Genomic DNA, 23,151 nt, shown 5'->3' on the forward strand with positions numbered 1-23,151 from the left:
GAAAACTCTTTGGCCTTCAACAGTAACAACATGATGAATAAAATCATGATGAGATGATAAAAGAAATAAAAACAGCTAACGTTTAGTGAGCACTTACTATGTACTAGGATGGGTATTATTTTCTGATTTCTAGGTATTAACTCAGTTACAACAACATGATGTGGTAGTTACTATTATTACCCTGTTTCACAGAGATTAACCACATCTCAAGGCTGCACGGCTGGTAAATGGCGAAGCTGAATTGGAACCCAGGAGGTCCAATTCCACTGTCCACACACTTCCCCCCACACGACACAGGACAGCCTACAGGGACTTCAATCCCTTGACTGGACCTAGGACAGCAATTTGTTTGATTCTTGGTTTACAGACTGAATAGTGTAGGTTATAGAAAAGACCTCAGGAAAAAAACATGAATATGCCGGAACTGAAATCCACGTGTGAATACCTGGTATTTGAATGTCTATTGTTTTATTTTTCTTTTATATATCAGGAGGAAAATTTCTGAATAGACAATGTAGTCAGCCCAAATTTGCAAAACCTTGACCTGCCCCACTCTGCGAGGCTGGCTCCTTCTGAACTTTCAGCCGCAGGCTCCCCACCTTCCAAGACTGTAACCCTCCCACCTCACCCTCTTCTCACTGAGCTCAGTGCCTCATCTGGTACTCACCACTCCTTACAATGATTTTATTCATTTGTTCACCTGTTTTTCTTGTCTAACATTCCCATTAGAATGTAAATCCCCCATAAAGGCACTGATCGTGTCTGTCTTTTTGCCTAGCGTTTGCTGAACAAGTAATAACTCTCTACGTAGGGGACACCTTTCTTTTAGAACAACTTGGTGCACCAGTCACTGGCAGGATGGGCACACCAGGCTGCAGCAACTCCAGGGCAGGGCGGCACCTTGAACCTCTTTACTGTCCCAGGTCCCAGCTCGGTGCCTGGCACACGGGAGCTCAGTGCATCTGGACAGAGCTTGCTCACTGATAAACTGCTGTCAACCCAGAGGGCGGTCTCTATTGGGATACCTCAAGGTTCCACCTTGGGTCCTGTCTGCCCAACTTCTGGATCCAAGGGCAAGGGTCTAAGGACACGATGATGAAGCCGGGGGATGCCTTAATGCTGGGAGGAGCCACAGATGACAGGGAGAGGAGCTGAGAGAGCTCGAACAGTTTTAAGGTCAAACCCAAGAAACAAAACAAAAAAAATCAAGAAACCCCAGTATGGGGGAGGGGAAATTAGATGAAGGCAGTCAAAAGGTACCAACTTCCAGTTAAAAGATAAATAAGCACTGGGGGTGTAATGTATCACACTACATATAATTCACATTGCTGTATGTTATAAACGAAAGCTAAGAAAGTAAATCCTAAGAGTCCTCACCACAAGGAAAAATTTTTTCCTATTTCTTTGATGTTGTATCTGTAGGAGATGATGGATGTTCACTACACCTATGGTGGTCATCTCTTTATAATGTAAGTCAATTCATTATGCTACACACCTTAAGCTCATACAGTGCCGTATGTCAATTATATCTCAATAAAACTGGAAAAAAATAAAAGAAACTGTATCAACCATAGGCTGGGAAGGTGAGGACAGAAGCAGCAACTGTATTAAGGGCCCCATGTCCAGTGAGCTCAGGTGACTGCAGCCTGAGGTGCGACAGAGAAGGAGGAACAGTCCTGAGCTGTGTCTGTACTGTGTGGTGAGCAGAATGAAGGAGGGGACAGCGCTGCCTCGCACCCCACTTTATTTATTATTCCTACTCTTATTTGTATACCACCCAAGCAAGGCCCGGACTTCTTACTCCAGGGATACTCAGCAGGCACTAGCAGGCCCCAGGAGTCACTCTCCATGAAGCTCAGCCTTGGGCCATGCAGTCTACCCGAGGGACAGGCTGCACCTGCCGGCATTGCCCTGCCCTGGGAGTTGCTGGCCTCTCAAGCCTCCCACTCTAGCTCTCCAGGTGCTTCTTAGAAGGGTCTTTGCTGCCATTGAACCTGGCTAACATCCTGTTCCAAGCCTTCTCGTTCTTTTAGGGAAAAAGACTGATTTCTCCTGTGCACATGTGTGTTTTCCGCTCTAGTCCTCCTGGATCCCAAAGCCCAGGAGGGGAAGTCAATCTTATCGGGACATCTCTGAATGTTCTCTCTCCTTTCTTGGGCAGCCTTCAAAATCTGGTCTTTTGTCTTTCAAGTTCAACAAATGTGTCAAGGAGGTGTGTTTATACTTCCCTGGTTACAGTTTGTTTTCGCCGTCACTATTTTTCTGGCACCTTTTATAATTACCGGTTGGATTTCCATGCCCGGTTTCCCCTTCTGTCAGTTCTTTTGTGATTGTGTTTGGGCACCTCCTCTGTGTTGGCAGATCCTTAAAAACTACCTGCTCACATGTATCTGTCAGTATTTAGATGCCTATTTTTTTTTTTAATTCCTGAGGGCTTTCCTTAATTGGTGCCAAAATCAGGAGGACATAAGAATGTCTGTATGTAAATGTTAAGACACTAATCAATGATCTTGAAGCTAATGTTAGTGCCTGTTATGTTATCTGAAGCACAGTTAGATCCCTTCTGTTTCATGCATTCTCATTATTGATTGTTTTTTGTAGCAGGACATTTCTGCCCTTCTATTTCCCCCTGTCTTTTCTGCTCTATTCAGTGATTTATAATGTGCAGGGCTTACACATCAGAAGATGCCCTCATACTTTCATTTGAAAGCTGCTGGCCCTAGGTCCTAAGTCCTATCTGCCAGTAGATCTGTTGGAAAACTCAGATCAAGAGGTTTTTTTTCTTCTAGAGTTATTAACATTTTTTAAAAGAGAAAAATTATACTATTTTTGTTATCAAAGTCAAGTCTGTTGAAGACTACACAAAATCTCATGTTTTCAGGAAACCACAGGAATAATTACTTGCCTGCTAAAATAGCACCTTCCAAACGCTTATGTGCTAAATAGATGGACAAGGTCACCAGCTGCCACATTAGACTTTTCCACAGTCTTCTCATCACACAGGGATGTGGTGATTGGAGCCAGGACCCAAAGCTTTGTACCAGAAGCTGTGTTCATGCTGAGCCCAGGAATAAATCCTAGAGGATGTTTCAGCTCAGCATGGCATAAACAGTATTTTAGGAAGCAAACAGTTCAGGTGCTGGAATAATAAGAGACTGGGAATGAAAATAAGGATGTGTGGATAAATGTGCTCTTTTCCTGTCACAAAGGGTCAAAGATCTGGATGCCATCATCAGGGCAAAGGATGTTCTCAGGAGTGAACCTAGTCAGATTTCACCCACCCACTTCAAACATAATTTAGAAAATCTTAAGACCTCAGTCATTCTTTTACCGGCTACAGAATCAAGAAGTTTGTAGGAATTTTACATAGATCTTGCTTCAGAAGAATAAAATTATGATTAGAAATGTATCGGAACACTTTTATCCCTGCTTGGTGGGAATTCTCTATGTCAGCCAAGAAAGCTACAGTTTAGTATCTAAGTTCACCCTTTTGTTCCTAAAGATTTTCTGTTAACTATAATTAAACTAAGGAACATCTGAAGGATAACAGGTTTCCATATGTAGTATGCTAAAATTTGCTCCAAAATCCACTACTCTAGTGAGTTTTATTTATAGCGCTTCCAAAGAGGAGATTTAGATAACATTTACTCCCCACAAATGCTGACTATGCATTAATTTAAGTATAGTTGACTTACAATGTTGTGTTAGTTTATGGTGTATAGCATAGTGATTCAGTTGAATATATACATATAAATATATATATATTCAGTTATATATATATTCCTTTTCCTATTCTTTTTCATTATAGTTTATTATAAGATATTAAATATAGTTCCCTGTGCTATATAGTGGGAACTTGTTGTTTATTTATTTTATATATAGTAGTTTGCATCTGCTAATCCCAAACTCCTAATTTATCCCTCCCCCACCTTTCCCCTTTGGTAACCATAAATTTGTTTTCTATGTCTGTGAGACTATTTCTGCTTTATAGATAAGTTCATTTGTGTCATTTTTTTAGATTATACATATAAGTGATATCATATGATATTTATCTTTCTCTGTCTGACTTACTTCACTTACGGTAATCTCTAGATCCATCCATGTTGCTGCAAATGGCATTATTTCATCTTTTAATGACTGAGTAGTATTCCCTTGTGTATGTATGTATACACACATACACACACACACACATCTTTATCCAGTCATCTGTCAATGGACATTTAGGTTGCTTCCATGTCTTGGCTATTGTAAATAGTGTTGTTATGAACATCGGGGTGCATGTATCCTTTTGAATCAGAGTTTTCTCCAAATACATGCCTAGGAGTGAGATTGCTGGATCATATGGTAACTCTAATTTTAGGTTTTTAAGGAATCTCCATGCTGTTTTCCATAATGGCTGCACCAACTTACATTCCCACCAACAGTGTACGACTATGTGTTCTTGTTTTACTCTGGAGCGCAGAGCAGGGATCTGACCTGCAGGGTCCATGTTAAGGTCCTGATGACACAAAGGCCATGCACATTCTAACTGGTAGAGGTCACTTCTAACGTAACAGCGGGTTTGCCATGTTTTACCTAAAACCTAACTCCTGAAAATACGAATCATCGTGTAGAAATGTCAAGTGTTTTTTCTTGTCACCTATGACTTTGGCAAAGAGAAGAGCAATGACTGTGAAACACCATGTCCTCCTTGTCATCACACTTGCCCCCTCTACTCAGCACAGAGTGAAAAGGAACCAGGCTTATGATGTCATGAGAAAGCACAATGAACAAGGGAGAGGCAGCCACAGGTGAGGGGAGGCATGGGACTGAAGCCCAAGTTCAGGACTCCTACCTGGAAACACATCTTCACTAGGCCACCTGGTTCCCAGAGCTCCAGGAGACCTGGGAAAATCATGGGGGCACCTGAGGGTGGCCAGTGATGATGAGGCCAGCTCCCCAGTTCAGGCTCCTCCTTTCCCGTTTAGCCACCAGCAAAGTAGCACAATGCTCCACTGTCATCTGCCTTGTCCCACACAGATGGGCAGAACTCTGAGTGTGGTGCAGTCACAGGTCTCCATGGGGTGCTCAGCATCACCCCATGCTCATCACCTCCTCCTGCAGCTGCACCATCTGTCCAGCGTGCACTCAGCCAGGGTTGCACAGCCCCGCAGGCTGGAGGGTGGGCTGGGTCTACACAGCAGCGTCAGCCTACAGCGACCGCCTAAAGCACTCCACCTCTCAGCCTGCTCTTCAAAGGTGGCACCATGTTAAAGCTTTCACTCTGTCCACTCCCCAGATGTCAAGCCTGGTCGCCTATCCGCCTAGCAGTTGGGGAAAGAATTCATATGATTGCTGTTAGGCTCTGCTTTCCCAGAGCAGCGAGGGTGAGGAGGTTCTTTGGTCAAGGCTGAGCTTCTGTCTGTGCGTGACTGCCTGCTGGTTTAAGTTAGCAAATCCTAAATGAAGAGCACAGCGCAGACACACAGCAAGGGCTCAAGACCCGGTGGCTGTTCTCATATTGTTGATATGGGGACACACTTCAAGGAGGCGCCATATGTATAAGAGGGGCCTGCCTGATGAGTCTCTGCTTACTGAGAGTTAATCCATCAACTGCACAAAGGGACAGGGAGGAGGTGCAGCAGCTGCCACCTTCCCTCTTTCACAGACCAGACACTGTCAGGGAGGCAAAGCCCTATTAATAAAGGCAATGGTAGATGTTTTCCTATGTTTTGTGGGGTCACAGTTGGTACGTGTGTCACGTGCAATGTTGACACAGATAAAGGCAAAGGTGGTGCTGTGATTTATAAGCCGGAGGTGGAGGGATGGAAGCAGGTGTGAGTGTGTGTGAGAACGCAGCACTCTTTGCAAGACTTCAAGCTGAAGCAGCTTTAAAATAGTATATATTCTTTGGGTTGATGTGTTGAAACTATCAACACTGAGTGAATCCAACCACCAACTGTGTCCGAACACGGTATGGTACCCAAGCCTGGGGACCTGGTGGCAATGCCTGAAGCTGTCATTGTTTGCAGGCCTGGGTCCTTCCCCACCAGCCGCTGTCTGTCAGTGCGGCAGGGACTGGCAGACTGGTTGGAACCATATGTGCTATTTCTGGGCATAGGAACTGAGTAAGGGGACCTGTCATGGTAAGTCAGACCAGGATATGAGTCAGTTATTACAGTGTTAAAAAGAACTGTCTTCAAAGCATCCTGAGAGCATTGTGCCATGCTAGCTACCCCAGTTTGAAGGACACTTGGAATTACTAAGCCAAGGAGAAACCCTGAGGAATATGGATGATCAGCACTGGCCAAAGGCCTAAATATGAAAAGGAGTGAATAAGGCAGAAGCTAAAATCTAGAGGTCCTAAAATTTAGAGGCAAAAAGAATGATTTATTAACAGAACCACATATATCTCTAGCATACTTTCATCAGATTTGCAAAAGCTATGGAAAAGCGGTTTGCTTTATTTTTCTTTTAAAACAAAACATTTTATTTGCAGAGCAACTTTTATAGGGCCAAATAAATGATCCTAAATTGGCTCTCAGAAACTAAATCTATTGGCACTGAGGTTGTAAAGATACAAAAAAGATGTCAATCTGTAGCACTATATGTAAGAGAGAAAAATTATTAACCATCACAATATCCACAAGTTAGTTAAATAAACAATGTTACATCCTTTTGACAGAACCTAAGCAGCTGTTAAAAGGAATAAAGTAATTTGAGTTTATGGGCATAGAATGATGTCCGTGATAGCTGTTACGGCAAAAAATCATGTTGTAGAAAATGTGCGTGGTAATCGCATTTCTGTTAAAAATGGTATTTTGTATATGCATAGGAAAGAGCCTCTAAGGAGCTAGAGACAGCCATTAATAATTGGTATTTATGGCTTTTTCTACGAGCACAATGTTCTTGGAGGCCTCGGGGAGGCCTAATGGCCCACCAGGTCCCTGAACGAAAGGGTGAAGGTACAGTAATGCTGCAAAACCAGCATTTCTGAAATGCCTTGAGAAGGGAGGGCTTATAACCTCAGAAGCCCTTCCCTGACCCGTGTCATGGGACTTGTGCTTTCCAGCTCCCGGGTGTCCCAGGGCCTGTGTAACTGTACTTCTGGGGAGGTCACTGTCTGACCATAACCCCGGCTGCTGCTATTCAAGGGGGTGTCAAGAGTTATCAGTGAGAAGCGACAGCAGCAATCAATCCGCTCCACCACCTTCTCCTTCCCAGCAAAGCCTCCAGGAACTGTCCTTTGTTTCAAGGGCCAGGGCACAGGGAACTTGACCTGCCTCCAGGACCACAGGAACCCATCCTAGGGCCCTCCCTGTCAGGAATTTCCTCTCTGTAAGTAAACTGTGTCCTCTGGGCTGCCCCTGACGGCCCCTTTCTCCAGAAGGGTGGGGAGACGGCTGGCCCATCTGTTTAACCACGATGCATGGGTCTGGAAACAGTGACTGCCTCAGCCTTGCATTCTGAGGGCTGAAGAAGCCCAGACATCCCCGTTCTTCATAAGCATTTTCTATTCTCTGTAGATCTCCTCTGAATGCCATGTGGTCTCTCCTTCCCCACCCCAGAGCTCCCCTTAGGTCATTCTTGTTCATCCTCCAGACTGGCTCCAATGTCACCTTCTCTGGAGAGCCCTTCCCAACACCCCAAGGCCTGATACACCCCTTACAGCCTGATACACGGCCCCATTGCAGAGTGATTATCCCAGCTCTCATTTTCTATTTATTTCTGTGATTACTTAACTAATTATCAGTCTTCTTCATGAGAACACAAGCTCCCCCAGGGCAGAAACTGCACCTGTCTTTTCCACAGTGTGCAGCACAGTGCGCCGTGCCAAGCAGGTACCAATAAAGGCTCGCTCAACGGAAGGCTGCTGCAGAGGCGACTGGGGTAAGTATGTGCCAGTGGGGTTGGGAGGAAGAGCAGCTGGGAGGGCTCTGTGACTGGCTAGTCTCCTTGGTTTTTGGTCATGTGTCCGCGTGAATGTGATAGGTCCCCTCTTAAAGGCTGAAATTTGTGAGGTGGGTACTGGTTGTAGATGACAGTGTTTAAAGGAATTAAATGCCAACATCAGAGAGAGCCTCTGCCCGGGTGGAGGGGGGCTAGGGGTGGGCACTGACCTCGGCTGATGCGCTGCTTCTCCCCAGACAGGATGCCGGGGCTGTCGATGATGCTGATACTCTTCAGGACCTGGTTGGGCAGCTGGGAGCACATGAATCTGGAAGAAAGGGATCAAAGGTGGGATCAGAACCTGCATGTCGCGGAGCACTCTAACCTCGGAGCTCCTTGGCCTCTCCCAGCTCCTGACATCTTCTGAAAAGCAGGGGCTTGGAGATTGATGGCACCCCAACTGGTGCTGAGGAGACCAGATGCTGGTCCACAAGGCAGGTATGGGAGGGTGGCCTGGCACCGGCTGCTCCCTGCCACCAGATCCCTTACTGTTAATTTTATTTTAGCTAGCATTTATTGAACACAGGTATTTTACAAACCTCATTTCATTTGCTCTTCATATTAGTATCATGAAGAAGAAATTACCATTTACCTGAGAGGTTAAGTAACTTGCTCAGGGCCACTCAGAGCTGAGCTTTACACCCAGGTCAGTGTGACTCCAAAGCCCATCAGCCTCACCTGCCCCTCCTCTGCGCTGCTCCTCAGACAGGCATCCTGGGCTTCTCCTTCCAGGGAATCAACCCCATGCTTCCTTCAGGGTCACTGCCCCTGGGCTGGAGTATACCGAGCTCCATTCAGCCCCGCCCACACCCTAATGTGACAGTGGAGGTACTAGGGCCTGTTTTCACTGTCTGATCTCCCAAGGACTTAGCATCCTGCCTGGTGCTTGCAATGGCTCCAGGCTCAGGGTGGGGCAAGCGCCCACAGGCAACACCCCGAACCCTCCAGGTGCTTCAGTGCCCTAAGAGTGGACAAAGGGCAGGGCTGGGGAGAGCCCTGGCCAAGCTTCTCCAAGCCTCCCCCCTGGTCCATCACTTCCACGATACCACCTCCTCCTCCTCATCCCCATCCCTCTGCCACGGCTCCAGTCGGCTGCCCTGGCATCAGCCTTGGAGGCAGAGTGAAGTGGCAGGAAAACCGTGGACTGGGCATCAGCAGACCTGGGTTCAGATTCAGCTCAGCCTTTGCCAATAACTTGCTTGGGACCCTGGACAACGGCTTCCCCACTCTGGGCCTCCGTTTCTTTATGTGTAAATGGAGATGCTTGGACCAGGGGCTGGCGAGGTTCTTTCAGCTTTAACACTATGTCACTCTAGGGTGGCAGAGGTAAATGCTTTGTTACTTCCACCCCAGGCAAGAGAGTCCAGGTTGGGGTGGGGTGGGGTGGGGTGGGGTGGGGGGTGGAATCTCTGTTAGGCACTGCGTCTGTTTTGCACAGGAGCTGGAGAGTGCCTCTCCTTTTCCTGTACTGCAACTGGCTAACTTTGGTATCTGTGGGGGCAGAAAGTTTGAAAATCCTTGGTGAAAGCTCAATTCTTCCATTCAGTGGAGCTGGTGGGATTACTCAGAAAGTAAATATGCCGGGAATGCAGGAGAGGGAGGCCTGCCCAGCCTTCACAGCGCTCCAACTCCTGTGGGCTCCTGTCAACAGCGCAGCCCGGCGGGATGGGCTGCCCTGAGCAAGGGGAGCAATTACAGACTTTTCAAAAGAACTTCCACTGAAGGTGCTCAGGACAAGTTTCTCTTACATTCTTTCCCACATTTTCTAGCCAGCCCAGGAAGATGAAGGAGTGATATTATAATTTTGCAGTTGGAAAAGTTGAAGCACAGAGGAGTTATGACATTTCGAGGTCGTGCGGCTAATGCGTGGCTGGCTGGGGGCCACACCCTGAGATTTCTGATGCCAGGGTTGAATAGAACTCAACTCATAAAGGAAAAACCTCGTAACACTAAAAGTAAAGGATCAAGTTAATCTATAAGAAGCCCCTCATTTCTGATTTTCTCCTGCCCCTCCCACACTCTCCACCTTTATAAACCCCGTTGCCCAACACACAGATAGCAGATCTGTGAGAATAAATTCACCAGGATCACTACGCAGCCTTTGGAAGCTCACAGAGAAAAAAATGCCACAGTCAGGTCCCTAGACTTGGTGGTAGGAATGGAGTTCTGAGCACATCTGTGGTGGACCGCATTTCTTGTTGGTGATGATTCGGTCTCTAATCATAGTCCCACCCTTTTTATCAGATGGCTCGAGACATCTGGCAATGCTGAAAAAACTGCACATGTGTGAAACTATTTCACATACAGGATTCCTGTGAGAGGCTGACCTTTTTCTGAAACCACAAACTCACACTCAGTATCAATTTTTTCCAAACCACAAAACCCCTGGATCTTAGTAAGAAGTTAAGAGAGGGATTCAAAATTTATAAACTATGCACTCGCAGAGACAAGGTTTCAGCAACTCCCATGCCTCCCAACACGACGGCAGGGGCTAAATGTGTGAACTACAAAGCAAGATGGTCAGATGTGGTGATGTCACCACACAACATACAAGGGAGCAGCCCCAGGGGCCAGGAGGGATGACTGCAGGCAAAAGGGGGTGGGGAGGAGGGAGAGGGGGAGAAGGAAGGGAAGAAAAAAGGGAAACAGAAGGGAGCCCTCCAGGGGCACCCCAAGACAGGGTGACTGGGGCTGTGTGTGCAAAGCTGGACTTTGCACAGCCTTGCACAGCATGTGGGAGGGGGGTGCTGGGGAGGTGGGCAAAGGAGCACAGAGCACAGGTCAGCTTTCAGACTCCTATGTGGGGCCGTGGCTCACACTCTAGGGGTTAGAACCACACACACACATTTTCTTCGATAGTTATACTCCAGTCAGAAAAAAACCCAGTGCAATGCTGTGAGAACAATACTGTCTCACTTTTACGTTCTACAAAAGGAAGGTGAAAAGCAGGGTTATTTACTCGAAATAACACAGTCAGCCTTGGGTGAGGCCTTCCCTGCTGATGTGTGTCTGCTGAAATGTTTCCAAGCACAGATTTGCTGTCCCCAGATGGATTTCCTACTTCCTCCGGAGTGACTGTAACAAACACAAAATGTATCTGTGCTTGCCTTCAACTTTATACGTGAGATATGCAGACATGAGCTGGTTCAGCCCAGGAGCCTCACATAAGATTTATGAAAGACCTCCCTCACCCAGGGCTGACTAGATATATTTTATTTTCTGATAAAAGGAGAGGAGGAGGGGATCAACCCTACACTGGACCCCCACTCCGTCACTCCCACAACCAAGAAAGGCTGAAGTGGGTAGCAGAGAGCGGGTGGGTGAAGGAATGGTCTGGGCTGTAAGGTCTTGGGCCAGTTGCTACCAGTCCTGGGCACAGTAAGACAAGGAGGTAAGGGGATTCCAGTTCTTAAAATCGCCTCTAAACACTAACATTCCAATTCAATGATCAGCATTTTAAAGGAGCCAGGCAGTAGCTTAATAGTGATTTGATTTCCAGAGGAGTGATATCCAGTAGCTGCAGCAATAATAAAATGGCACAAACATCTACTGACCACTCACTGTGTGCCAGGCACTGTCCCAAGCACTTTCCATTAACTCACTCAACCCTGGCCACAACCTCAGCAGTGGGGCTGGGCACCTCCACTCTACAGAGGAGGAGACTGGGGTGGATGGGAGCAAATTTTGCCACCCTGAAAACGTGCCTCACTGGCATGAGGATTTATTTAGGCTGATTATTTTTAAGGCCCAAGAGACTCAGGAAGAATCTCTGACCTCCCTGATAACTGCCTAAAGAATGTAGATGGAGGACCTTTCCAGGAAGGGAGCTGTCACCAGAGATAAATATAGTATGAACTAGGTGTGGAGACAGGGAGGAACCTTGCAAAATCTGTTTGTTAAAACTCCTCTCTGTGTCCCATTGTCTCTGCGTGACCCAGCAAATGTTTGTTTACCAAATATTTGTTTTTCCATTTCATGTCAATTGCCTTCCTCCTCTTTAAGGTTCCAAACTACCCCCCTCCCTCAACATCCTCTTCTGTCTTTAACTGAATATGGTACTTAAGGTGAGGGCTTCAGCTATTTTGGCGAGTTCTTTAGTTTTCCTGGGTCTTCCTCATGTATACATGTGATTCAGTTTTTGTTTGATTGTCTCCTGTTAATCTGTCTCATGTCAACTTAATTCTGAGACCAGCCAGAAGAACCTAAGAGGGTAGAGGAAAATTTCTTCCTTTCCAACAGGGGCACAGAGGGGTCACATATCATAACTTGCCAAGTCACATAGCTGCTAGGTGACAGAGCTGGGATACGAAATGGGCATTGCTGACTCCAGGCCAGGCTGCTACAGCTATTTCATGCATTTGAGCCTCTGCTGTGTATCTTTATCACACAGAGGGCAACATCCTAAAACAAAGGAGCAACATGCCATAGTGCTAGACTCCCCACTGAAGAGGCCCCTGTGTGCAGCTTGCTGTCAGTCCTCTGGTGTGGGGTGGAGCAGTGACCGCAGCAGAAGATCCGGTTCTGGCTGTCTTCCTTCTCACTCACTGCTCAGGTCTCTGAGCAGTTCCACAAGTCTGAGGACTCACAGGTTGTCATCAGGTTCAAATAAACCTAAGCTTACAGTGGAATTGCTGTTTCGACCCTGGTTTCTTTACCAATAGGGGTAAGACCAGAGAGATCACACGACTTCCTATGTCGGCACAGTGAATAGCACACACTATGTAGAAAGACTTTGACAACTAAGCTGTGGTAATTATTATTACGAGGTCCTACCACAAAGGTCTGATCTAATCATTCACTGCCCAGGAGGAATTTAATTTCATATCCAGACTACAAAAAGCCCATGGCTACCACTCAGATCAAGTCTTATGGAATTACCACCCTTAACAAGTAAAAGATGGCTGAACATTGGCAGTTTCACATGGTTCCACCTAAACATGGACTTTTCTAAATCAAGCCTCCTTCTCCCAACCACCGCAGGGGAAAAAGGTGGTTTTCTGGGAAGTCGGGACCAGGGCTGTATAGGCAGCTGCCAAAAGAGAGCGATGGTTTGATGACCTGGGAGCCACCACAAATCCTGAGGTTTAAGATTAATGGGAAGAGCTTCAGGGAGTTTATGATGGATAAGCATGACACACAAAACAAAACAACCCCCACAACCCAACCAACCCCAGTTAATCTCTCAGGTTGGGGAAAAAACCAGTTTTCCTGATGAATCAACAGTAATTCTTGGCAAGAGCCTGCTTTCCTTTATCTCTGCAGCTAAATTATCTGGTGGAGCCAGCATGTGTCTGGACTGATGCTGGAAACTTGTATTAAGTCAGTAATTTAAAAATTCCCAATGGTACTAAATGACTAGGTAATATTCATAGTCTAATAATATTTAATGAAGCCTCATTCAATTATAAACATAGAGGTAACAAACAGAGTATAAGTCCAAAAATACACATATGTATTCTATTATTGCTAAATCATTATGAAAATTTAAGACAGTGTTTTTTGTTTTGTTTTGTTTTTTGGGTTTTTTAGGGTTTTTTGGTTTTTTTTAAAATCATCACCATCACCATCATCACGTCTGGCTAAAATGACAGGAGCACTAGAAGTACTGGTCAGATTCTCTTAGCTCAAAAGGAAGTTTCCAAATTTCAATCCCTAGGGCCAGTGAGTAGTTATTTTTCAAAGAGAAACAGAGGAAGTAAATGAGATTAAGAACTTCTTCTGTGGAAGACTACAATTTAAAATTATACTAGATCTTAAACTAAAAACGATGTCTGTAGCTATCTGGATTTTAAAAAAGACAAGTATTTTCAGAAAAGGAGATTGAGGGGGAAATATAATATCCAGTTCAAATGCAGGCTGCAGAGGGAAATGTCACAGGCCAATTCCTGACACTTCTTGACTGGACCAAAATGCTGGCATCTCCCAGGACTCGTGCCCTCAGGGTGCCGTGGGTGTTCCTCTCCTCTGGGAGGTGGAATTGCCTCCTGATAACAGAATTTGGAACCTCAATAACCACAAATTCCATGGAGCAACTCCTAGACAGGCCTGCCTGTGGAATTCTCTCGAAAGTAAGGCAGCATGGTGGAGTTCCAAATGTCGCATTAAAGTCTTTTCCATAGACACCTTTGTTGTAGACTCAACTCCTTCTTCTATTGTTCAGGTATGGCATTTCTCTAATTTGAACCTGCCTTTTGGAAATTTGCCTTTGTTGTTCAGAAGTGCACTGAAGACCTCCTGTTACTTTCTTAGAATCCAGTCTTGAAGATTGTGACTCAGGCTCCGCTGGTTTGCTTAATGCTTCGAGGCTGGTACCACCTTGCTAAGTACTAAACTCTTTTAAAGACACCCCTGGGGGCAGATGCCCAAGCTCATGCCCTGTACTGAGAGGTCAGGTAATGAGACCTATCCCGGGGTGGGGGACCAGTGGATGCTCAGTGGGGTAGGGGTAAAAGTTCTCCATAGCAGACACCCAATTCTTTTTCCTACTAAGTACTCTATTTTGACCCAGTTCCCAGAAAGTATGCTACGTAAAAAGTCTGCCTGCCTTTAGAACTAAGCTTGCTGCTCTTCCCACGGGGATGCTATAATTACATACACACATTTGAGCATCCCATACTAACCGACTCTCCTCTATACATCACTGCTGCGTGAAATGGCAGCGCTGTTGTGTGGATACAACTTAATCAGGCTGCTTACTCTTAAGTGTGCTATTAACTTCCAGGAGGTACATCCCTGACATGTAAGCCTCAGATATACACAGCTGCCAGGTGGCTAGAAGGAGAGAGACTCTACTTTGTCAGGTACAGGGAGGTAGACAAAAGGGAAGAGGGAACCTGAATCCTAGTCCTGTCTCTGCCTCTTCTTGGGCAACTCATTTTAATTCTTTCCTCCCAGTTTTCTCATCTGTAAAATGGCCCTGGTATCATGTCTCATTAGCCTTGAAAAGAGAGTGTACATGAAATCATCAGTCTATAATTTGGGACATAAGCATGATCATCTTCGTCACCATTGTTGGTGAGCTAAGATTAAGGACAGCCTTAAAACTTAAATAGAGGGCAGTCGGCAGTGATTCTCAGTCCAAACATCCTACCTCTGGGCAGCTCAGTACAGTGGCCACTAGCAGGACTCTGGGCCAGACGCCCCGGTTTCCAATCCCAGCACTGCCACTTATCAGCCGAGATGCCCTGTGGAAGTGAAGTGGACCTCTCTAGGCGTCAATTCCTCCCCTCCACCTTGGGGATAATAGTAGCACCTGTGTCACAGGGCTTTTGTAAGAATTTAGAGCTAATTGACAAGTAAAGTTTAGACACAGAGTAAATGCCATGTAGTTATTTGCTATTATTTTTCTATATATTCTGAATTCAATTAACACTTGATTACATAATGCATGGATTATTTTCAGCAAGTTTAAAATTCTGAGATAAGTAACCTTGCTATTCAAAATCTTTCCTGAGTGCTTCTTTTCCATACTCATCTACTGAATGCTTGGGATTTGAGAAAAATAAACTTGTTGGGGAAATAAATCATCTGCCAAAATAAAACGAGCCAGTAGCCACTCTTCCTAGTTTTCTTCTTGTGAATACAGACTTTACAGAATGGGAGTTTGACAAAGGCAGTGGCTTCTTTCTTTTTTAAGCCTTTGTCAGGCAAAAAGAGAGTAAGACTAAGGACAGTGGTAATGAAATCACAGGACTCCAGGCAGCCTTCAGTGGAGAAGGAGCCTGTGCCTTGCACTTTCCAGGGCCTCCAGAACCTTCCAGGGCCATCTGGGGACAGGAAGCCCACGACCACGGCTCCCAGGAGGCCCTGCTGGGGGAGCATCTTGTCCCACTTCTCCTCAGCTGTGGTCCACTGGTCCTGAGAGACCCTCTGGTGTTCTCCCTCCCGGCTCAACCCCCACTTCTCCCACAAGCTGATGCTCTGGTGCCAACCACAGCCACTCTGGAGCTGAGTTGTACACTGCTTCTAGAGGAGAGACTCTGCAGGTGAGAATGTCTCTGGGTGGTATTCTGCCCATCACTATCAGCAGCAAGATGAAATTTCTCTGTGACTCCATCCACATCATCTGCACATTTCTATTCACCCTGCTGCCAAGTTCCCTTGCTGCCAGTTGGATGCCTTCTTTGGAGCACAAACAAGTGCTTAGGGTTGAGGACAGATCCCTAGAGAGTTTAGTTCTTCACAGAAGGCACCTGTGGACATTGCCTGGGCCCCCCTTGGCAGAGCCACTGCACAGCATCTGGGCACATTATTCATCCCATGGTCCTTGTGAATGGTGCCCCTTGGGGTTGTGCAATAAGGCACCTCAGCCTCTGGGAGGATAGCAATCAGCTGGGAGGATCTGTTCCTATTTTTAAAAAAATCTAAAAAGGAGAAGTGCAGTTCAAGTCTCTCGTCTGGTAGCTCTAGTGCAATGTCTCCCTAAAGGGGTATGGAAGACCCTTCCCCGTGCCTCCCACAGTCCACTCCCCACAACCACAAAGACCAGTCTAAAGCAGAAGACTCATCAAAGAGGGGAATGGCGGGGTGTGGGGAGCCACAAGAAAGAAGGAAATAAAAAGGCTTTCAAAAAAATAGGCTGGGAGTGGCAAAGAGGAGGGAGGGGGAGGTAAGAGCAGATGGTGTCAAGAGTGCAGAGCTGCATCCAAGAGAACCTGCTGGCTTGTTCTGTCCCGTCCCCTCTGTGTCACTGGGAACTCTGGTGGAAGGCAGAACAAAACACAACTCCAATCAAGACAGAACCTCAGCTCTCTTACAACGGCAAAGCTGTGAAATAATGACCATGCAACAAAATCAACGTTTGGTGTTGCTCTGACACTATAGCCCTGCCCTGCTCGAATGAGTAAGGAAGCAGCTCAGAGCATGGCAGTGAGAAGCAAGAGGGACAGCCAGGGAGGGGGGTGACCTGTCTTGGAATAACCAAGACTAAATCTGGGTGTCAGGTGGACCTCTGCGCCCTCTTGGCTTAGCCCTCTGTTCAGGAGGCCCCAGCACACCATGCCTGAGAGGTGGCCATCCAGCTACCATGCAACATGGCCAAAGATGGGGAGCTCACTACCTCACAAGGTGACTTGGTCCACTTCTGTGCAGGCGAAATTATTAAAAATATATTCCTCATACTGTGTGGCCTTATCATGTCCAATCCTAGGCCTTAGCTCTGCTCTCTGAAGCAACTCTGAATAGACATAAATGATCATTTCCTAAGAGAATCTTTCTGATTTTCTTATAATTTTTCTCTTTTAGAACACACCTGCTCTCTTCTTCTGTTTTTGAACCTTTACATGTAATTGGCAAGAATTCAAAGAACAGGTTTAAACGACCTGACCAAAAATGGCAGCTTGCTGGTCCTTACCGATTGAGGAAAGCATTTCCAAAGCGACTAAGCTTTCGAAATGGCTTTTTGGGGTCCACGACCAAAGCGTTCCCTGGGGTGCTGCCCTCTGTGTCCCCATACATCACAGCGATGAAGGAGTCGGTGGTGGGCTCTGGACCAATCCTCATGCCTGGGAAATCTTGCTCCAGTAAGTATCTGGGAGAGGGGAAAAGAAAAGAAACTTAGCATGTTGTCACAAAGCAAGAGGCTGGAAAGCTTCCTGGGGCTACCAATTTTTAACAGAATCATTTAAAACCCTGAAATGTAATCCCCAAGGAAAAGAGAATGATTGGCATTTTACTCTTTGGCTAATAACAAATTTTCAAAGCTTAAAATCTACAGAGCTATTTGCTCCCGGTGTAGGGAGCGTAGTGAAAGAGGCAGACGTCTTGCAGGCTTGCTGGGCCTCTTGAAAGTGGACCTTAGCTCAGCACAGCAATTTCCGTCACAACAGACGCCACCCCAGAGAAGGGTACCCCGCCAGCTCCTATGTATCCTGGAAGACCCTGCTCAGACCCACCACCTTTAGGGAAGTGTCCCTGTCCCTCCAGCATGTTGGGGACACCTGCTCTGTGGGCCTGCAGCTATCATGGTGCTTACTATAGTGCTGCACGTCTCCGTTTGTGGGCCTTGAAGGCAGGCCCACGTCTATGGCCACATGCATATCCCTGGTACCCAGCACAGTGTCTGCCACAGAGGGCACCCAATGTAGTGAATGAAATAATGAATCACTTCCTTCCTCGTCACTGGCAATCAGTGCGGCCAGCACATCCTCCCTAATGATTTTATGGCTCCCGTGGGCTCCTGGAGGTCGTGGCCATGGAAGGCGATCTCCAAAGAATTCAGCAGCAACAGAGGCTGCTATGGGGGGTGGGAGTGAGGAAGGGGGGCGGAGATTAGATACCACCAGGGCCATCGCTAGCCCTTTGAGCAAATCGGAAAAAGACTCCCCTTCCTCTAGGTGCACCCAGCCTGCACCAGGGCTCGCAGCTTAGTGATCAGAACTCCAGTTGGATTTTACCTCCACGTGCCCCCTGGGCAAGGTGCCCTCATGTAGTTTAACCTGTACAACTACATCCAGTGGCTGTGGCTGCCGTTATTGAGGGTTCTCGTTCAGGGGGCTGGGGAGCCCTGCTGATGTGTTACAAGGCATAGGACTGGCCCAGGGACATGGTTGGGGTGGGGCAAGGGAGCCAGAGGGAGAGCGGTGGGGGAAATCTGCTTTCTGTGGGAAATGGCTGAGTCCTAAATAGCTCCTCCCCACCCCCACCAGCACTCCATTCTGCTGAAGCCACTCAGAGCCCCTCCCTTCCTCCCCACCAAGATTTCCTTTTCCATGAAGTGTGTTCCCAAAAAACACACAAATGTGTTCATGCATATATAGAATGGTGGGGGGCAAAGACCACTCCCTCCTTCCTTTGCAATCAAGGGGAGCATGAAGAGGAGAGTATTTTGGAATTCACTTCGCTCATGATCAAGCAACAGGTGGAAACGCAAACCTTCAGAGAACACTTGGTAGTGACAGTGAACGGACACTGCGGGTGGGGAGTGGCGGAAGGGAATCCCTGTCTGAGGTGACTGGGGCAGAGCTGTGTCCCCCCTGCCCTGGTGCAGAGGCTCAAGGGCAGAAAACTGCACAACTTTCTCCAGCTCCCCATCAGCAGCAAATAATCTGTTTGGTCCTAAACCATTTCTTTGTTCCTAAAATGTCCTGACTGATCAAATTTAAGCCCAGAACCTGTGATTTTATTTCCAGGGATAGAGGGAAAGAATGGAACTATCGAACATCCAACACAATTTTGCCATTTTTCTAAGAATAAGAAATTAAGTAGACTTCTGTTTTCTGTGTAAGTAAAATTGAAATTGTTTAGCACTCTTAGCAGGCTGTATTCTAAACATTTAATTGGTTTTTTAACATCAGCCAAGCTTTCTACATTTCTGTGAACTTGTGGAGCACCAGAATAGACACATCATTTAAATAGATCCCCTAAATTTGGAGTAAATGTGAAAAAAGATTAGATAATAGCACCCGGCGTTTATCAAGTACAGTTGACCCTTGAACAATATGGGTTTGAATTGCACTCACACATGGATGTTTTTTGGTAATAAATACTGTGGTACTACATGGCCCACGGTTGGTTGAATCTGCGGATGTGGAGGAGCTGAGGTTAGGGAGGAACCATGGGTATGGAGGGCTAAATACATGTTATGTGTGACTTTTTGACTGCTCACAGGGTCAGCACCCCTAACCCCTGTGTTGTTTAAGGGTTGACTGTACTCACGATTTACCTGATATCACACAAAGCTCTCCACATGCACGGTGGTTTCATTTAATCTCCACAACACTCTGAGGTGGGTACTAACATTATCCCCACTTTACAGGTAAGAAAACTGAGGCAACAGAAAGGCTAAGCAACATGCCCAAGGTCACACAGCAAGGAGATGGAATGCAGGCAGTTGGGCTCCAGGTCTTGTGCTGTCTCCAGATACATTCAGACCTGGGCTTGAGCTGGTGTTTGTTCAGAGATGAGGAACACAGGGGGAGTTCAGGGCCCTCACGCAGAGCATGCCACTGAGCATAGGGCACCAATGACCCTATATTTCCTAAAAGTGAGGGGAACGAGCTCTCCCACCAGTCCCCCTGCATGGTCCTTGGGCGCCCAGATATAAAAAGGGGTCAGCTCTCCTCACTCTGCCTGGGGAAAAGCTGGGGAGAGGAGGTACTGTTTTTCAAAACATGTTCAAATTTAATTTTTTTTTTAATTTCAAAACTTTTCCAGGCACCTAGTAGACTAGAACATATCCTTAGGAGCAGAAATATTCCTGTTTATAAATTCCTGTGAAATTCTACATTCATCTTAGAAATACTGGTAAAAGCTACAGTGAGAGCATCTCCCGCTTTGTGCAGCCCCAGCACTTCCGGTGTGTACACAGAGCGTGCAGACCACACACGCACATGTGAACGTGGAATTTATGTTTTACAGCAACTCTGGGATCTCAAGTCTGAAGTCATTCAGCAGCAAGGCTAGAATTCAAGTCCACAAAGATCACACCCCTCCCACGTCCAGTTAGATATCCACGCCCCGCCGCCTGAACGAGGCAGTGTCAGGAGGCCCGTGGGAGAGACGGAGGAAGGGGAGACAACTGGGGAGAGGGACTAGGGCTTGAGGAACCTCAGCCAATGTCACCAGGCTTCCTGCAGCACACAATTCCCAGCTCACAAAAGGGTTAGCTCCGAGGGCTGGTATGAAACTTGTCAGGCCCTTTCTCATAGAGTCAATGTTAACAGCAGTGGCTGGCTTGCCAAGACAGCCAAAAGTTTACACACACCAGTAAGACAAACCAGACAAGAAACTGGAGCACTGCCTACTCAGCTCAGTGCTGAGTTCCCCCTTGGGTGGCTCCCTGCACGCTCCCAGGCCTAGGCGGGAGGAGGGCCCTTCAGCTCCAGGCCGTGGGGAGGTGAGGATGGGGTCCAGGCTGGGGTGGAGGGGCATGTGGATGCTCTAGTTGAGCAGTGAATCCCTGGTAGGGCAGTAACGCACATGTAAAGGTGTGTAAGCCAGACCATCATTGCCAAGGAGAGCCCGAACTGTTCCTGATGTTTCATTTACATAAAAGCACAGCAAATCCCACTGATTCTATGTTGGAGGTTTCAGTGAAAAACTTGAAGTATGAAATTGTTTAAAGAAGAGCAGGGGTTTCTTACTTTCAAGTTCACACTGTCAGAGACACTAGAATTTCCAAAGTAGCAACCCTGCCAGACAGAACTTTAATAATCATTTTAAAGTATGCTGCTAATGTCAATCAGTTTGAAGCAAAAGGTGCCCCCTGAACTGTGACCCTGGCCAATCCCTCCATCTCTGGGTCCCAGACACACAGGCTGTACTATACAGCGTGTTTACATTACTTATTTGCTGAGTGATACCTTCTCTCACATACAATAAAAAGCCAGAATTTAGCATTCAATTTCATTATTGAAGTAATACCAATTAATATAGCATAGCATATTAGCATTGTAAAGACTCATAATACTCAGTGCTAGGGAGGGTGTAGTGAAATATCTTTATGTATGTTGGTGGGAGAATAAGTTGGTATAACCTCACTGAAAAGCAATTTGATACTTTGTGTTAAAAGCCTTTAAAATGGTGCAATTCTAGTTTTAGAAATCTATCTTAAGGAAAAATCCTAGACACGTGAAAAATATTTATGCATGAAGATTCCATTACAGCATTATCTTCAACAGTAAACAAAAATTAGAAAAAAAGAAGAGTGTGTTTCCTTTCCCATAGCCCTTATCCGTCCCCTAGAATGTAAAATTTACTTATTATTTTTATGATTTATTCCCTGTCCCCCCGGTAGAGTGTAAGCCACTGGAAAGCAGGGCTTTTGTCTCTTCTGTTCACTAACACTTCCATGTGCTTGGAACAATCTCTGGCAAGTGGGTGAGGTGCTCAATAAATCCTTGTTGAAATAATGAATGTATAGGTGTCCAGGAACGCTGGTCCGTGTTCCACCTTTCCAATATGCCAAGGCTTCTCACAGCTCAGGGTTGATTGGAAGGCCCTCCCCCAGATCTCGGCCTGTCAAATGGCACTTTCTGAGCCCCTCCAGCCTGTGTGACCCCCCACACCCCTCTCTCTCATTACCCTACTCATAGTACTTATCAGTATCTGAAATTATCTCATGTTACTGTCCCAGGATGTCAGGAGCACTTGAGAGAGGGGCCCTTGTCTGTCTGACTCATCACCGCATCCCCACAGCTAACACAGCATCTGGCACACAGCAGGTACCGAACCAGAGTCCGTCTGCATGTTGTAGGTGCAGAACCAGTATCTGTGAACTGACCAATGTTCTCCTCGCCTCCCAGCCTCCCTCTTCCCCATTTGCTCTCAAGGCTCAGATTCTTCTTCTAAAGTACCACTCTAATTAGACAGCCTTCATCCACAACCCAGTCCTTCAGGATGACTTCCGTTTGGGGCCCCCAACAACCTCCACCTTCCACCTGGCAGTGGGGGCTCTTGCTCTTCCTCTTTTGGGGACCTTCTTCCCTCCTTGACTGGTTTCTTCCAGGCCTGAAATTCCTGCCCCTCCCTGTCTTCCCTCACTTCATCTCCTCGTGTCTCACCATCTCCACTATCTACTCTACTCACTCCTTAAGTCACTTTACAAAATGGCACCTCCTTTGGGGCAGTCCTCCCTGATCACTCCAGGATCGTTTTTTTGGCCACTCCCCGCCTTCCCTTCCCTTGTGGAGCCCCTCACAGGACACCTAGTATGGCCGTTACTTGTGGGCTTAGCTCCTCTCTTCTGATAGGCTGCCATTTCCCACAGGGCACGGTGCACACACTGAGAACGTTAGAGCCCCAGAGTCTCTTAGGAGACATTTGGTTCAACCCCACATCTACAGGTGACGAGAATGAGGATTAGAGCAGGAAAAGGGCTTGTTGCTGGTTAAAGGTGTGAATGGCCGTGTAGCACTGAGCCTGGAGCTCCTCCCTCCCGGCCCGAGGTTTTTGCTTTTAGACCAGGCTCAGCCCCATAGCCTTGGGGTCCCACACAGCCTCCAGGTTCTGGTACCTAAGGAGGACCTGTCAGGTACATGAGTTACTATTTGACTGCCCAGAGGAGTCTTTACACTGGGGGACTGTGAAACTCAGATCCCCTTCTGTCACACTGCTGGACAGGAGGGGACTGAGAACAGTCCGGACACAGAGTATCCACACAAACAAAGTGAGAATGAGGAGATGAGGCTCAAAGCCAGCAACCTTGGAAGGAAGTGTCTGAGCGGATCTGAGGTGTGATGTCCCAAAACAGTCACCTACACGGCCACGCACACGAGGCTGATC

The 23,151-nt window shown here is 46.8% G+C and overlaps 1 protein-coding gene across 1 annotated transcript in view; it reads right to left on the minus strand.

Annotated features, from left to right (window-relative positions):
* Positions 1-23,151, minus strand: part of EHD4 (EH domain containing 4) — a 75,506-nt gene that overhangs the window by 36,764 nt on the left and 15,591 nt on the right. Inside the window, exons 2-3 of the mRNA XM_010965184.3 lie at positions 17,282-17,458; positions 8,100-8,197 (exon numbers count right to left, since the gene is read on the minus strand). Of these exons, the coding sequence (XP_010963486.1) occupies positions 8,100-8,197; positions 17,282-17,458 (275 nt within the window). The remainder of the gene's footprint in view (positions 1-8,099; positions 8,198-17,281; positions 17,459-23,151) is intronic.

This window comes from Camelus bactrianus, chromosome 6, assembly GCF_048773025.1.
Source record: "Camelus bactrianus isolate YW-2024 breed Bactrian camel chromosome 6, ASM4877302v1, whole genome shotgun sequence".
Classification (NCBI taxonomy): domain Eukaryota; kingdom Metazoa; phylum Chordata; class Mammalia; order Artiodactyla; family Camelidae; genus Camelus; species Camelus bactrianus.